Source organism: Magnolia sinica, chromosome 12 (genome assembly GCF_029962835.1).
Source record: "Magnolia sinica isolate HGM2019 chromosome 12, MsV1, whole genome shotgun sequence".
In the NCBI taxonomy this organism is placed as follows: domain Eukaryota; kingdom Viridiplantae; phylum Streptophyta; class Magnoliopsida; order Magnoliales; family Magnoliaceae; genus Magnolia; species Magnolia sinica.
In genome coordinates, this window is record NC_080584.1 from 24,145,860 (window position 1) to 24,162,443 (window position 16,584).

Here is a 16,584-nt window from a genome sequence, read left to right on the forward strand (position 1 = left end):
CATGGTGTTTTCATTTCATATCAGTGAAAATGACCTTACAAACGGTTTGGATGGAATATAAACACCAAGGTGAAGCCTAGGAAGGTTTCAACGGTAAACATTCCTTTCTGTCATGTTTCATCTCGTATGGCCTACTTGAATTTTGGATCCTCCTCATTTTCGGTATAATGTCCTAAAATGATATCTAAAAACGAATGAATGGGTTGGATTTCACACAAAGATCACAGTAGGCTCCACACAGAATCCTTTTGCGAAGGGTGAGGCTTTAGTAGGAAATCTGCTTCCGTTGGCCTACTGGCTACTCCCCCGCCACCAGCAAATGGAGGGTGGTTGGTGCTATATGGCCCCCACCATGCTGTATGTGTTTCATCTATGCCGTCTATATGTTTTTCTAGATCATTTTGTGGTAATGAGACAAAAAATGGGGTATATCTCAATCTCAAGTGGACCACATTACAGGAAACAGTGTTGAATAGGTGTCGACCATTAAATTTTTTGGGGGGGCCATAAAAGTTTTGGATCAAGTTGATCTTTGTTTTTTTCCTTCACATGGGTCCGCATGACCTAATCAATAGTTTGGATGTCAAATAAACAGTGCAGTGGGCCTTAGGATGATTTTAAGCGTGAGCATCACTCTCCACACTTTTTCTGTGGTGGGGTCCACTAAAGCTTTTGATCTGCCTCATTCTTTGGATAATGCCATAATATGATCTCTTAAAGTGGATGAACGGTGTGGATATAATACATACATCATGCTGGGACCCATAGAACATGACTTCAGCTAATCATAGAATCTAGGAGTGAAGTGCGCACGTATTATAGCAAGTTTCCTGACTGGCGCGAATTAGCTGGTGACGGTTGAGTAGCCAAACTCGCTGCAGAAGTCACGTCATCGAATTTTGTGGGCCCACCACAATATATGTGTTGTATCCACACCGTCCATCCATTTGGAGAGATCATTTTAGGGTATGATCCAAAGAATGAGGAAGATCCAAAGCTCGAGTGGACCCACCATAGAAAACAGCGGGGATAGTGACGACCACCGTTGAAACCGTCCTAAGGTCCATCATGATGTTTATTTGAGATCCAACCTGTTCATGTGTTAACGCAGACATGAAATACAAAAAGTTCAAATATTAGCTTAATTTAAAACTTTTGTAACACTTAGAAGTTTTTAACGGTGGGCATCACTCTCTCCACTATTGTCTGTGGTGGTCCACTTAAGCTTTTGATGATTTGATCTGACTCATTCTCTGGATCATGCTATAATATGATCTCTCCAAATGGATGGACGGAGTGGATACATAATATACATCATGATGAGGCCCACAAAACTTGGTTAGGTAACTTCAGTAGCAAGTCCCACTCCCCGACCTGTCAATAGCTAATTCGCGTCCCTTTCCTACCAAATTTCTCACGGTTTTGTTTATTTAGTTTCCTTATAAAATTTCCTCACCATTCGACGAATAACGTGACGCCACCACTCGACCTTATGAAAGGTCCAATACGGTCGAGCGTATAGTACCTTTTCCCTATATATATATATATATATATATATATATATATATATATAATATGACCTCTTTGATTTTGGCCCATTCACTATTGAACACATTGAATGTATGTCTGGATTTCATTGACTTATGTCATGTGTATATAACAATGTGGAGGTGCAGTGAATCCCGTGCCTCTAGAGGCACCGGATCAGCTCAAATACATACACATTTCCTACCATAAATTCCCATGCTTGCTTCTAGAGCCTGTGTATGCTTATGGACTCAAATAGTGAAAGAAACAGATTGAGGAATTGGGTTGTATTGTGTGTAAGGTACCTTATGAGGATTTTCTTTTTTTAGTTCTCGTTTTGGCCTTATCAGAAGCAAAACTTTGATTTTTCCCGAAGTGCGGAATTTGGGGTTTGAGAAGCCTTAAAAGACTTTTTCTAAACAAAAAGGAACTTCAAAAATATCAAACTTTTTTGTCAATATATTTCGAAGGACAAATTTAATTAATTTTTTGGTACTTATTGGGTCAAATGTTCCTTTCAGGTTCTACAAAGTGCATCTGGTATGTACAGAAGTTTGAACTCTTTAGCAATGCAAATTACGAAGAGAGGTGGTCTTCTCATGACTTGCTCCTGTTCGGGAGCTATGACCCAAAGCGGAATGTTCCTACGTATCCTTCAGGTAAGTCATTACTCAAATTCTTTCTTAGATACTTTTGAAAAAGCTTACCGACGTACAAGGAACCTTTAATGCTTACAGCATAAGGTTGTTCAATACTTTCTGTCAGATGTTTGATTTGGTTGTGGTAGTTATTGCTGGATAATGTACAAAACATAACCCTTCCAAATATTTCCTTAAGCTGGACGGAATCAATAAACAATGGGCTGTACGTACAGTCTACATAACACCACCATTTGTAAATGGTGGTGATTCATCACCACACATGGGGACACATGTCTGTGACAATCATCCAAATCACATGCCTTATTAGGGATAGAGTACAGTCCAAAAATCATGCTCATTGGATGAGATCTTAACAATGTAAGTTTGCCATTGTATATGGAACCCTGACCAACTTATTTTAGCTGTCAATTAGATGGTGCCACCAATTGGGTTGTTAGGATTGTTCTTTATAATTTTCAGATTATGTTCCATCCACAACAGGACAGGCAATCTGGATGGTGGCTGAGTCACCACCGTTTAGCATATGGTGGGGAACCATCTTGTCCCAAAAATTGACTTGTTCATGGTCGACTGCATCCACATCAATGTTGACATTTATTCTGTTGTTTTCATTCTGTTGCCTGGTTTTCACAATAGGCAGCAGTTGTGATGGATGAGTCACCACCACTTGGAAATGGTAGTAAACGGCCTGGTCTCAGAAAATGGCTTGCCAATGGTCTATTGACTCTTATCGCTCCGATATTGACATTTCTTCTGTTGTCTTCACTTCCTTGCATGGATATCACAATCCTCCCATTTGGTTGTGTTGACATTAAAGAGCATCTCCATCTCATAGTAACACTAATTTATTTTTTTACATTTCAACGGTAGTTGATATGTGGAGAAACTTGGGTACTCTGTTTTCCTATCTGATGATCGTAGAATCTGTGTTCTCTCAAATCATAGTCATTCAAGCCCAAAGACCATGGTTAGCCAAACAAAGAATGGACTAAAGATATAGACAAAGAAAGGAGGAGACTACAAATTGAATTTACTCGGGAGAACTTCAAAAGACCGAAAGAGAAGTTTCTCCAAACGCTTCTTCGAAGGGGCTGGAACATAACCCTCAAAGTTCTAGAATATACCTTCAAGAAGGATTTTTTTTTTTTTTCCTTTTGTATTGAGTGTTAGAAAATAGAATGATGGGGACATCACTTCACGGACGCCATTACACACATATCAAAGGAGGGTCCGAGCCCTAATGTCCCTGAGGCTAGGTGCCGTTCGAGTCCCGAGGAGCCACATAGCATGTGGGTTGTGTGGATGATTTTTTGGACTATTTGATCACGAGGACTTCACAATCGGACCGTTGGATGCAACTTGATCGTGGACGTCTTCAAAGTTCATCTGATAGTCTTAGTTTCTCAGGATTATAATGATTTTTGTTTTGAGCACTTAGTTTACCTTTTGAGATTTTATTTACATGTTTTATTGGTTTTATGCTTCTTTTTTTTTTTCTTTTTTTATTTGGGGATTTGCTAAGTTAAAAGCAAACAAGTTTTTCATTAATGGTCTTTTTGTAAAAGACCAACTTTTAGACTATAAAGACTTGGATGCCCTAGCATTTTTTTATTATGTGATGTTAATGAAAAAAACTTGAAGTTCTCCTCTCTTTTGTGTTTATGGAGAATGTGGTGTGAAACCCCATTCGGTGTGAATCCGAATGAAAACTATCTTGGTGTGAAGCCTTGTTTATCCATCTCTTCTCAAGATCCAAAGGTATTTTTTCTCGTCTCTTTTCCTCTCAAGTCTTTTTCTCCTTTATCATTTTTTCCCTTTTCTTCTTAAACCCAAATCATCCCAACCTATACATGAACAAAATGTCCAACCGCACGTGAGTCCGTACAGACTGTTTTATGGACCTTACTTTAGCATTTTTCTTACATCTTCTTTATTCTTCTTTCTTCAGCCAAACCCTAACCTAAAACCCTAGATCCCCCTTTCAAATAAATCGTAATTTCATATTTTCCCAATTTCCAAACCCTAACCCTAACCCTAATTTCCCTAAACCTAGAATCCTTTAGAATCCCTTTAGGACTTAGGTGATTCCCTTTAAAATAGTTCCACCCTCATGTTTTGGATGGAATTTCTTAATTCCATTGGGCCTATTTCAAATTAACATCTTACTAGTTCCTTCGTACAAGCATGTGGTAGCCTAGGATTACATGTAATTGCTTATTTGATTAATTGTTTGATTTATGATGATGTTGCTGAAATTTCGTACTTTTATTGCTCATGTTTTAAACTGAAAATCTGATTTCATCTATCATCCTAGTTTAGAAAACCATCCTGCATCATATAACCTATCTTAGCCATCTCTTTATGATTTGTCTTTCAAGTGCATCTCTCAGGAGGCTGTGGGTATGGTTGAGAGAGACTTTGAGAGGAGGCAATCTGCAAAATTATTGGGGACATGGACACGGATATGGCCCCCAGGTCATTCGGTTTTTCTGTGGCTTTCTTTCAGGGTTGCTACTATATCTATATGTTTGAGAAAGATTCATGTGTTTCTTAAAGGAATTTCATGATAGTGTTATCTTTAATAACGTTCTTAACACCACTTTTCATCACTCTGATCATAAGGTTGAAGGGGCATCCGATATGAAAGACTTTATGTCAGTTGTCTTGGTTGGAGGGATACATAAAATCCTTGGCAAATGTTTTGTCAGTCAAATTAAAAAAAGTCATGAGTTTGATCATTTTGGTGGTTCAATGAGGCATTTGTGAAGGACATGCAGATTTTGGATGGCATTCTTGTGGCTAACAAATGTATAGATCCAAGAAAAACGAAGGTTGAAGCAGGAAATTTGTTCAAGATCGACATGGAGAAGGCCTATGATCACATGTACTATGACTACTTGTTGTATTTCCTCTTTAAAGGATGGTGTTTGGGTTGTGGATTAGATAGATAAATGGATTTATATCATGCCTATCGTACTCAATTCTAGCAAATGGCTTTTCAATTGGTTGTTTCTCCAGTTATAGGGATCTTTGGCAGGGCCCCCCACTATCTCCCTTTTATTCTCTATTGCTGTAGAAAGTATGGGTCCACTTTCGGCAATCATCCATTCTTTGCCTTGTGAGGGGTTTTGGTGTTGGTTCAAATTATTTTCGGTCTCTGATCTCCAGTTTGCGAACAATACTCTTATGAAATGTGATGCATATGGGAGCAGGTGAAAGACGTTAACGGTGCTCTCCTTTGTTTAGAAGTGGCGTCGGGCCTTCGACTAAATTGTGGAACAAGTGATACGGTGGTTGTAGCCGTGCATAAGGAAGAGGTGCAAGCTCTAGCATACCAGATGAGTTTTTGGAAAAAGAGCCTTCATATGAGATATCTTGGTCTCCCTCTTGGTGGAAATCCTTGGTCAACTTCCTTCTTGGATCATTTTATCAAGCATGTTGAGAGGAGGTTGCTTGATAGGAAGAAATCTTACTTGTCAGTGGAATGAGCCATGTTAGTTAAAGCTTCATTATTGAATCTCTAAGTATACTTTCTTTTCAAGATGCCAACTAGAGTGCTGGAAGAACTGAAAATTTATGAAGGGAATGGAAAAATCAAGGGCCATAAATTGCATCTTGGGCAATGAAGAGCAGAGAGAGATGGTGGTCTTGGTCCTGGGAAGATCAAAGAAAGACAAGGCACTACTTGGAACATGGTGGTGGAGATTTAGTGAAGAGTGGGATGCGATGTGAAGCAATGTTGTCGGAGGAAGTATGACAAATATGAAGGAAGATGGTCCACAAGGATCCCCAAAGAAAAACGAAGGATTTGAAAAACAATCCTCATGATTACTAGAGAATCTAGGGATTTTTACCAAATGGCCCCAAGGTATGGCCGTGGCAAGAGAATAGCCTCTCTTTATTTTCCTTTTTTTTTGGGCCTCTTGATAGCTTTTTAGTTTTTATAGGAGCAAAATGTCCTTGCCTTTTGGAGCCGTGCCCATACCTGCTTTTGCTTGTAGGATAAGCTTCTTAGCCACATTCCCAATGCATGCCGTGGCTATCACGTGATGATTGGGCCACTTGAAGGCAGATCCAATTTGTTCATTCTCTTCGTGGCCCACCATTTCATCAGGAAGACACTAATTTCAACTTGATACAAGCTCTCTGTGGTCCACAACAACCGATAATGGTGGTCGTTCACTCCCAACTATTTTTTTGTAGTTTGGTCCACCCTATTTGCAGATGTGGCTCATTCTTTGGCCCATAACCTTAAATTAAATTCCGAATCCAATGGACAGAGTGGATCCAACACATACCCCTTGATGGGCCTCACGACCCGTAACACATGACAACCAAAACCCTTCACACATGACAACCACAACCTTTAACACATACAACCAAGATCCTTAACACATGATAACCACAATCCTCACCCTTTACACATAATAACCACAACCTTTAACACATGACAACCATTAAGTGCCCATAATGACGATCCCAACCCTTAATAGATGACAACCTTGACCCTCATGTAGCAAGGGTCTTGGTTGTCATGTGTTAAGGGGAGGAATGTGCACCTGACCCTAATCCCACATTGGAGAATGGAACATATGAGAATGGTTCGCCAGAGAATTAGAGTGTAGGAGCGTGGTGGTGGGTCTCACTGGTCATGGTTGTCATCTATGAAATGATCTTTTTTTTTTTTTTGGGGGGGGGGGGGGGGGGCGTAGAAATGGATAGTAATGGCATATGTTAGAGAATGTGATGCTAGTAGTCATATGCCGAAAAAAGAACTCTGCTAGAAGGTGGTGGCGGGTTCCATGGAGGAAGGTTTCAAAGGAAGAGGAAGAGGCTCTGTAAAATAAATAAATAAAAGAAAACTCAAATGGGTCCTTCAACCGACTTGGCCCTACCTATGGGGTCTTTGGATACCATTTGTGGGACCCACCATTGGGTATGTATCGATTCACTTTTTTCCATTGGAGTCAGAATTTTATAAAAGGCAATGTGCTTAAGAATGAGCCACATCTGCAAATAAGTTGAACCGCACCACAAGAAAATAGTTGGGAGTGAACGACCACCGTTATCGGTTGTTGTGGGCTACAGAGAGCTCGTATCAGGCTGAAATTAGTATCTTACTGCTAAAATGGTGGGCCACAAATAGAATGAATTGATTGGATCTGCATTCAAGTGGACCCAATCATTACACGATGGCCACGTCATGTATTGTGATTGGAGCCACGGAGCTTATCTCGTAAGAAAAGCAGGTATAGGCACAACTCCAAAAGGCAAATACATTTTGGTCCTGTAAAAATTAAAAAGTTGTCAGGAGGCCCAAAAAAAAAGAAAAAAAGAAAAATTGAGGCTATTCTCTTTAAGAACGGCCATACCTTGGGGCCATTTTGGTGAAAATCTCAAGAATCTGATGCCAATAGCAGGAATCTCTCAATCAAGGCTAGCAGATTGTTCAGATATGTGATCCATTTCAATATTGGTAGAGGTGACAAAGTGAGATTGTTGAAAGGCCCAATCAATCCCCATAAGAAAATTATTTGGTTCCATTTGCCATTAACAGGAACTAAGGTAACTTTCTAACGAAGCTACCTAAGAAACTAACTTTGACTTCGTCTTTGGAAACTGAAATTAATCTGAGGAGTTTCTACAATTCCAAGCCTAACTTGGGTGACTTCGGTGGACCCAACATGTTGACATCTCTGGCAAAATCACAAGTATTCATTATAATCATGTAAACTATTGGTCATTTGGTCGTAATTTGATTTGTTCTTGCACAAATTGCTTGCTTTTGGGCATGTTGGTGGTAACTCGATACTCCAGACTTCAGAAATTTGCAAGAGGGTTAAAAGTAAATGTATTGGAATGGACGATTGCTTTTAAGGCAATAGGATAGTTTCAATTTCCCTTTTTGTTTTAGCTTTTTTCTGTTTTCTGCTTATTGGTATGGGTGGCTGCTTTTACGGCAATGGGATAGTTTCAATTTTCCTTCTTGTTTTAGCTTTTTTGTTTTCTGCTTATTGGAATGGGCGATGCTTATAGCCATTTCTGTTTTCTGCTTACAGAATATCTTGGTCGTGGGCGATCAGTTATCAATAATAGAATGATGATTATTTGCTGTTTATGCATTTAAGGCCGTCAATGGTAATAATCACTGACAGAAATTTCTCCATTGACTTTTCATTCAGGGGGCGGCATCAATGGCAAGTAGAAAAATTACAGTTTTACGTGAAGCTGGAGCAGCTTGTGACCATCCAATCGACCCATCATACCCTGAAGGCGCATACCTCACAAATTTCTTGCTTAGGGTACTGTAAATGGCAAAAGCATGTAAGCATGATCACAGGGCAATAGAAACGCCATTTTTTCTTGATAGAACTTCCTATCACTATCATTATTATCAATTTTTCATTGTTGTGCCATTTTTTCCTGATAGAACTGTATTCAATGAATGACAGAGACCTGTAAAATGAGGAATAGTGGTCATAATGCATTGGGATGTGACTAGTTTGTAGGTGCCCCAAGTAGGGCGGAAGACTCCAACCTATCATTCAAGGTGTAAAAAATGTAGCAGCAATGCAGGAAAAGGCCAAAGATTGGATACTAGGATCATCACAATCTGGAAGATTTTTAGGGCCCATTTGTATGGAATGGGCGGTATCTGGGCCAATCATGTCCTAATTCATCAGGACCTGATAAATATCTGTAAAATAACAGCTTTTCACATTGCATGAATACTATAAATTATCTTTTCTGAAATTATACATGAATTTTATCAATTTCTTACTCTCACAAAATCAAACTCCCAAGGACTCGTATGCCTTGAAGCTAGCTATAAATTCACATATCAGATCGTGTTTGTATGTGTGTATATCTGTGTATGTAAGTGTTTGTATGTGTGTATATCTGTGAATTACATACACCAAAATGCACAGAACTGGCAAGCCATTGTCATTCACACTGCAAAAGAAATCTCCTAAAAATTCAATGCCCTGAAGGATTTCTGTTCCACGATAGATATGAAGGGTCCCCAAGACGCCTGCAAAAAAGAGAAACAATTTCAATTTCAATGGAACTAGAGGAACTCTGACACATATCACAGTGGGTAAAAAAGTGAGAACTGGTTGTAGGCAATTTTCTCATGGAAATAATAGTATTCCGACTACTGAGGCACAAGTGCATAGTTGGCAATGGATCTTCTGTGCATGTGGGACCAATAAGTCTGATGCACACAGCTGATCTGGTGGGGCCTGCTTGAAGCAGTCCATGAGCCATTTACAATAGGGTTTTACAACTTGGTCTTGAGTCCCGTGCGACTCCCCTGGACTCGGATGGTCCCAATCTAGTTCAGTGCCAAGAGTCACCCAGACAAATCACCGCGACTTGGTCGAGTCATGACCCAACTCAGGAGCAAACGAGTTGGTCCAAGTCATGGAGTCTTAAAAACCATGATTCCCAATCTATTGATGGGCTAAAAGTAGGGCCAACAGGTCCTCAATGGCATTTCAGGTTTTGATCAATCTTCAGGTACTTGACATTCGAACAAAATGAACCTGAACAAAATGAACCTAATTCCACGGATAACCCATCAAGTTACCCTTCAACGGGCTCAAAATTGCATGTTTTTTTTTTTTTTTTGGAAAGATGAAATTTTTTATTAAGCCAAAACCAAAGGAGAACAAAGAAAAACAGAACTAACAACCACAAGAAGCTGAAAGAAAGAAGGAAAAAAAAAAAAAACAAAAACAAAAACAACCTAGAAGCCTAAAAAAAACTAGAAGATTTTGGGTGAGATCAAGTTATGGCCGATTTACTGATGGGATGTGGGGTTGTGTCGGGATATGGGCTTGGACATCCAGTGCAGCCCACAAATTAGCTTTTTAAGGCTGGAGATTTGGGCCAGCTGTGGTCCCTATAATGGTCTCTAACATTTGTTTGTAGAGTTAGTTTCCTGGTTTCATTTGCTGAAAATCTGTTAGGAAATCTTTAGTTACAGAAATACATCGGAAGATCTTTTACAATCATATAGCATGATGAGATAAGAAACAAGTGCCTTGTTTAGGAAATTAGAGTTTCAAGGGGTTAAGATTAATTATAAATCAAGGGCTAGTAGTTGTCACGCATTGGGTTAAAGCGATATAAAGGCCCCCTAATTGAAGAGTGCAAGTTTTCTATGCTTTTAAAGCAAAAGCTTCATATCCCAAGGTATTTTTATCTAGAGTTGAATTTCTTTTTCTATTTTCTAGCCAGTGTTGTCATGTGCAGCTGCATATGCGCATATCCATATGTAGATCACATATGCGAAAATATGCAATTGCATATTGCCCAAGGCACATTAAATTTTTTATTTTTATTTTTTTGCAAAAAAACAACTTTTTGCCTATAAAAAAGCTTCCAAATCTTCATTTGCAATATTCTCACCCCAAAACTCTCTTACTCCCTTCTTCTCTTACGTTTCTTAATTCCAAGTGATCTCTCTCTCTCTCTCTCTCTCTCTCTCTCTCTCTCTCTCTCTCTTTTATTTCCTACTTCTAAGTGGTCTTAACCTTTCTCTCCTACATTCCCTCCCTCTTAGAAGTTGGAAGAACAAGATTCAAGCACTTTCAAGTTTCAAGGAAAATAGCTTGTTGATTTTCTAGAATAATAAATAAATAGCTTGTTGATTTTATTGTTACTTATTACTTGTTAATTATATCGTTGAATGTTGATGACTTGATGTTTAATTCATTGTTTAATTGATTTTATTTCTCTCATATGTAATTTAAACATGTAAAATTAGTTATCTATTAACTTAGGAAAGTTCCCCTTAGTTTTTTTTTTTTTTTGAATTTTCCCTATTTTTCATTTTAAAAAAAAAAGGTGGTTGTGCTCACACATGACTGCATATGCGATTCGACAACATTGTTTCTACCAATGATTGTTTGAGATTACCCGCCGGTTAGGTGACTAATGTTTGAAAATCATGCTCCTAGCTTGCATCCATCACCCACTGTGGATGGAGAGTCCCACATATCTAAGAGATTGGAAGGCCCTTATGTTTCAATTATTGTGTAGAAGATGGTTTCAGAAAAAAGAACAACACTCCACAGCTCCGACAGAAAACAGGCAAAAGATCCAAGGATCTTCCAACCTTGGAGGAATCTTGGGCATCCCCATCCATGGTGGAGCCCAAAAGATCAATGGCCTGGATCACCAAACCTGGCCCCCACATGTACAATTCAGGACCCAAGAATTCCTCCTTAATAATCACAATGAAGTTTTTAGATTGTGTTCATGCTTCATGGAACTCACCTTGGCTTGACCAGATATACAACCGTGAATGCCATCGCAAGAAAGAAGCATACCCCACCAACTGTGAGATATGCGATGCCAAGGAAGTCATTCTTCCCCCCCAGCCAGCTTGTGGTAGAAAGCACCAACTTCTTCTTTCCACTGAAACTGTATGTGTTGTAGTTGTTCTCCAACATGACCGTTATGACTTCATTCGCTTGAAGGTCTACCTCTATCTTCCCATACAGCTTCCTAAATGTCGGGAGGGCAGCGGTTCGCATCCAAACAATGAGGTTCTCTTGCTTACTCAACTGTTCAAGAAAACCATATTAGAAAAAAGATCAATGCAGAAAGCAATAAGAGATGCATGGAACATGTGTCCAAGATCCATGCCGTCCATCAGGTATGCATACCTCAGATCATCAGATGGGCAACATGTGTACAAAAACAATGAACGCTTAAAAGAAATTGTGAAATTGTGCAACACTTACAAGTCTGGTGTACACATGGAGCCAATTTCGTAGTGGACTGACCTGATGTTTAGGCCACTGCATGTACATGGTGGGGCCCACCCATCATATATGCATGTGTCCCCACTCCCCATGAGTCCCAATCACAATCACGGCTATTGCATTCAATCCATGATTGTGTTTTCTCACTCCATACAAATGAGAAGTGTGCACAACTTACCGGTAAGCTTGGATCTAGCTTTCCACCGCCAATCAGAGTTCCATTCTGGAAGTTTTTAGGAAAGACATTATCGCCAAACTTGCGTTCCCTGTCGCTCTTCCAGGAGATATCCGTCTTGTTCACTGTCAATGCCTGGTTGTTGCGGGTGAAGTTGTATGTGTCATTGAACAAACTCCAAGCTATAAGACCACAAGGAACAATTGGAGATCCATTTGCAGAGTCCTCGGGATCACAAGAGCTCGTGGAATTCTCTTTACCAGCCTTCCTCAATTGCTCATCATTTCGGCTCTTGACGTATCTGGAATGCAAAGTCATCATGATACTGCGGTGGATGAAATGGGCTTACGTTGTATATACTAGTTTTCCCTTCTTTTCTTTTCTTTTTCCTTTACCCATTCACTCGGGTCAAGAAATTGGCACAGATTGCTTGATGGTAAGTCATATGAACACCAACATTTCTGATCCATTCTGGCATGCCTGAATCACCGTTGTTTTCATTTGGCCAAGTATTCTATACAGGTCGGACCATCTCTCAATAATATAGGTCATTCATCTGGTGGGCCACACAGTGGATGGGCAATGGACCAAAAATCTCCTCCATCATATGGTTGCAGCCAACATTTGGAATTATTTTATTTTATTTTTGCATATGGACCATCAGCAATATTTTATTTTGACCATCCATTTGCAGGCTACTTATCATATTGGATAGATTTTATGATGTGGGAATCTGTGGGCCACACAGCGGGTGGGCAATGGACCAAAAATCTCCTCCATATGGTTGTAGCCAACATTTGGATTTTTTTGTTGCATGTGGACCATCGGCAAATACTACTCATCAGATGGGATAGATTTTACAATATGGGAATCTTGTCCCACACCTTCCGTCCACGCTAACCCAATCAGATGAACAATGTTCATCACTAAGAGGTAGGTTCCACTAGCATAAGTGCTGGCCTGTTTGATGATATGATATTTCATCAAGTTCGCCCGATCCATAGCTCAAAGTGGTCAACTGAGTGAAGATAACCTCATTTCAACACTGAGGTCTTGGTATCAATTCTCAAATGGGGTGTGGCTAACAGTGGGGTGTGTGTGTACTAATGTGCTAACCAAAAAAAAAAAAAAAGTTTGCCCAGATAAAAATGGAGTTACCATATTTATACATTATAGGTCAGAAGTGTTGTGGAAATTGTGGAGTGGGAGTACTAAAATGGAAATCACAAGCATCAAATGGTGGAAAGGAAGAAAAATGGCACATACATACCTACGATGGTTCTGATAGAAGTTATCGAGCTGATAATACACATAAATGGGAGACTTCATATGCTTCGGCACCTGCAAGGAATGGCAGCAACATTCTTAGAATTTCATGATTACATGGAAACCTTGAGCATCTGAATCTTATGCAGCAGAGATATGCAAAAAACGGGTTAGATATGCACAAGAATGTGCTTCTTCAGTTAAGATTGCAACAAGGGAACCTTACTGTTAAACTTCTGGTGCAGGATTTGTTTGTGGCTGCATTCTGGATGTAAGCAAGCTTGTCATCCTTCGTATTCCTTGATGCTGGCGGCAAGCATTCAGTCTCATACCGATCAATGATTTCAACTACCTGAAAAGGGAAGAATGGAATATTCAGCTACAAACAGATTACAGAAAAAAAAAAAAAAAAACAAAAACATATGAAGGCAGTGTTTTGATGCTATTAAATTCCTGTTGAGCGGAATGGCCATTTGCATAGAATGGACTTCATGCAATGAGCTCACATGCCATTTCAGGCCATTTTGATGGAGAAGGTCCATTCCTCACGGCTTGTTGTACGCATTTTGTGTTTTCAAATAGCATGCTTTTCAAAACAGATGTGGGTGAAATGAACATTCAGCAGAATGTCTGTTTGAATGCAACCTAAGGGCCCATTTGGATGCACCAACATAACTAGGGTTCAGAGATGAAACTCTTGTCTCGATCCAAAACCCCCATTTTTCTGCATATTTGGACCACACCTGCAATCTCCGGTATGGGATCCACCCAACATTTTAGGATATTAATCTCCGTTCCACCAATAACCAATCTGATTGTTTTTGGTGATGCAGTGATTGCTGTTGCCCTCCATACAGTCGACATTACATCCAAACGGGCTATAAGAGTGCGTTTGGGCACACTATTGAATTGAATCGAAATTGCTAGTCTCGTAAGGTAGACATAACCAAAGGGTAGTTTTCTTAGTAGTGGTCAAATTGAGGATATGGGCTTCAAATTGCAACTACATCACTTCAGGTTCGAATCAAAAGAACTGCAACTACAATTTGAGGGCTACTAGCTTATTATGAATACAAGGAGAAATCATTAGTTGCCAATTCCGCTTGATTAAACTGATTTTTCACAATTCAAGTTGCCTGTGCATCCCACCATGGCGTGAGTGTGTGGTGGTGTGTGTGCGTGTGTAAAAAAAAAAAAAAAAAGTTGTCTGTGCATCCAAACGCGGCCTAAAATTCAGAAAGCAAATGGTTGTTCAATCTAAAACATACATCCCGAGAAGCAAGCAAGGAAGCAACGCCGATGGGAATGAAAACAATGCTGATGAGCGTGAATGCGGATATCACCTGCAAGAATCATGGGGCTTGTTATGAACATTATTCAAAATTCTGAATTCCAGAAACAGGCTACCAAATAAAATACACCCATTCCATGATTAAGAGGTTTAACTGAAGATTCGAAATGGGGCTGTAAAGGATACAGAGAGCATTAGACGGGCTGCAAGATATCTGATTGGAGCTTACCCATTGTGGTGTGAGAATTGGCTTGCAAGCTGGAAGCTCCTGTTGAGTAAACCTTGAGTCTGTGAAATTAAATAGAATTACATGAGTTATTAGGAAATGGGAAAAAATGGTTCCAACTTCCAACTAATTAAACAATTTTCATATGCTCGCACGGCCCAGCATGTGCTGGACATCCAAACCATTCATCAGGTGGGCCACGTGTATGTTAAATGTCGACCCGTGACAATATTTTTTAAACTGTCCTTTTCTTCTTTTTTCTTTGTATGCATGGCTGGCCAGATGACTCAACAAGCCTGATTCTTTGGCGAGCCCATCTATATGATGGGGCCCACTTTACGGACGGCTCAGATGTCCCATAGCATACAAGGTTCACACATGTCATGCATGGGATGTGCACGTGCAGTTGGCAAAGGAGAATAAACAACCCATTTCACAAGAGAGATGGAAAACTTCTTAAAATTGCCATTGTCTTAGGCACACATGAAGAAGATTTTGGACAGGAAGCTTTATGCAGGATGGAAGCACATGAAATCATGCTATAACAATCCAAGCTAATCGGTATGGATGACCATATAAGACCTGTTTGGATGCACTTTTGAATTGAATTGAAATTATTCATCTAACGAATTGGAAATTACCCAAATTAAAATTTCCTCTGTTACCATATCAAATCAAGGGTCTGGCCCCCAAATTAAAATCGGGCAATTTGGGGGTGACAATCAGGTTATGAATACTAGGAAATATCATTAATCTGTCATTTCTACCTGATTAAAATGAATGTTCACGATTCAATCCAATCACAAATCCAAACGGAGCCTACTACAAACACGAAAATTGAAAAACCGATGGAAGGAGATGAAACTGCATCGACAACGACAAAATTAAATCACACTAAGGATGTCTGTGAACAGAATCTACCCTAAGAAAACAAAGAAAAAAACAAAGACTTGCTTCACAATCCCTCGATTACCATAATTAAAAAGATAAATACACAAACTTCATACGATCATGCCAAAAGAAAAGGCACAAAAGTTAAGATTTTTAGAGAAGATTTACATTTGGGTCTCTTGGAATTCCTTCTGGGTGCTGGCGTATCCGCCGATCCGGCCCCTCCGGATGCTTCAGCACTTGAATTCATAGAGAGAGAGAGAGAGAGAGAGAGAGAGAGAGAGATGGGTGTTTGAGAAGTTCAAGAGGGGAATTTATCTCTCTTTCTTTTGGGATTTCTTTCCCTTCTTATTTTTGTTGCTGACTTTTCAAAGGAGAGAGAGAGAGAGAGAGAGAGAGAGAGAGAGAGAGGAAATGGGTGTTTGAGAAATTGAAAGGAGAATCCTTACATATGGGGGTTTGAGAATTTGAAGGGGGATTCCAATCTCTCTCTCTTTTTGTTAATGACTTTTCAGAGGAGAAGAGGGAGAAGCGAGGAAGCGAGGGTCTTTGTTGGCCGGCAGACCAAACCAACGAAGGGTCAAACCAACGAAACGCGGTTTGTTTTTTACTCCTTTGCAAATATCAACAGGGCGAGGCTTCCACTGTGCCGCCCTCCTTAATGTATGTGACTACATCCACGCCGTCCATCTTTGTTGAAAATACATTTTAGGGTATGATCCAAAAAATGAAACAAATCCAAATCTCAGATGGACCATAGTACAAGAAAC

General features: G+C 39.7%; 2 protein-coding genes across 5 annotated transcripts in view; one reads left to right on the forward strand and one right to left on the reverse strand.

Annotated features, from left to right (window-relative positions):
* LOC131221122 (uncharacterized) overlaps positions 1 to 8,749 on the forward strand; it is a 28,639-nt gene extending 19,890 nt beyond the window's left edge. For 2 of the 4 annotated variants that reach the window (XM_058216266.1, XM_058216263.1), the window contains exons 7-8: positions 2,049 to 2,186; positions 8,372 to 8,697. In XM_058216266.1, the coding sequence (XP_058072249.1) occupies positions 2,049 to 2,186; positions 8,372 to 8,500 (267 nt within the window). In that variant the 3' untranslated portion in view covers positions 8,501 to 8,697. The other 2 variants (XM_058216264.1, XM_058216265.1) reach the window with 2 other exon arrangements.
* Positions 8,750 to 8,885: 136 nt separating this feature from the next.
* On the reverse strand, positions 8,886 to 16,364 carry LOC131221124 (ALA-interacting subunit 1-like). Its single transcript, XM_058216267.1, has 9 exons — positions 15,983 to 16,364; positions 14,927 to 14,985; positions 14,675 to 14,749; positions 13,633 to 13,758; positions 13,411 to 13,481; positions 12,144 to 12,441; positions 11,475 to 11,764; positions 9,070 to 9,222; positions 8,886 to 9,037 (listed from the first exon to the last, which is right to left on the reverse strand). The coding sequence occupies exons 1-8, from the start codon at positions 16,062 to 16,064 to the stop codon at positions 9,168 to 9,170; spliced, it is 1,056 nt and encodes a 351-aa protein (XP_058072250.1). The 5' UTR covers positions 16,065 to 16,364; the 3' UTR covers positions 8,886 to 9,037; positions 9,070 to 9,167.
* Between the last annotated feature and the right edge of the window lie 220 nt (positions 16,365 to 16,584).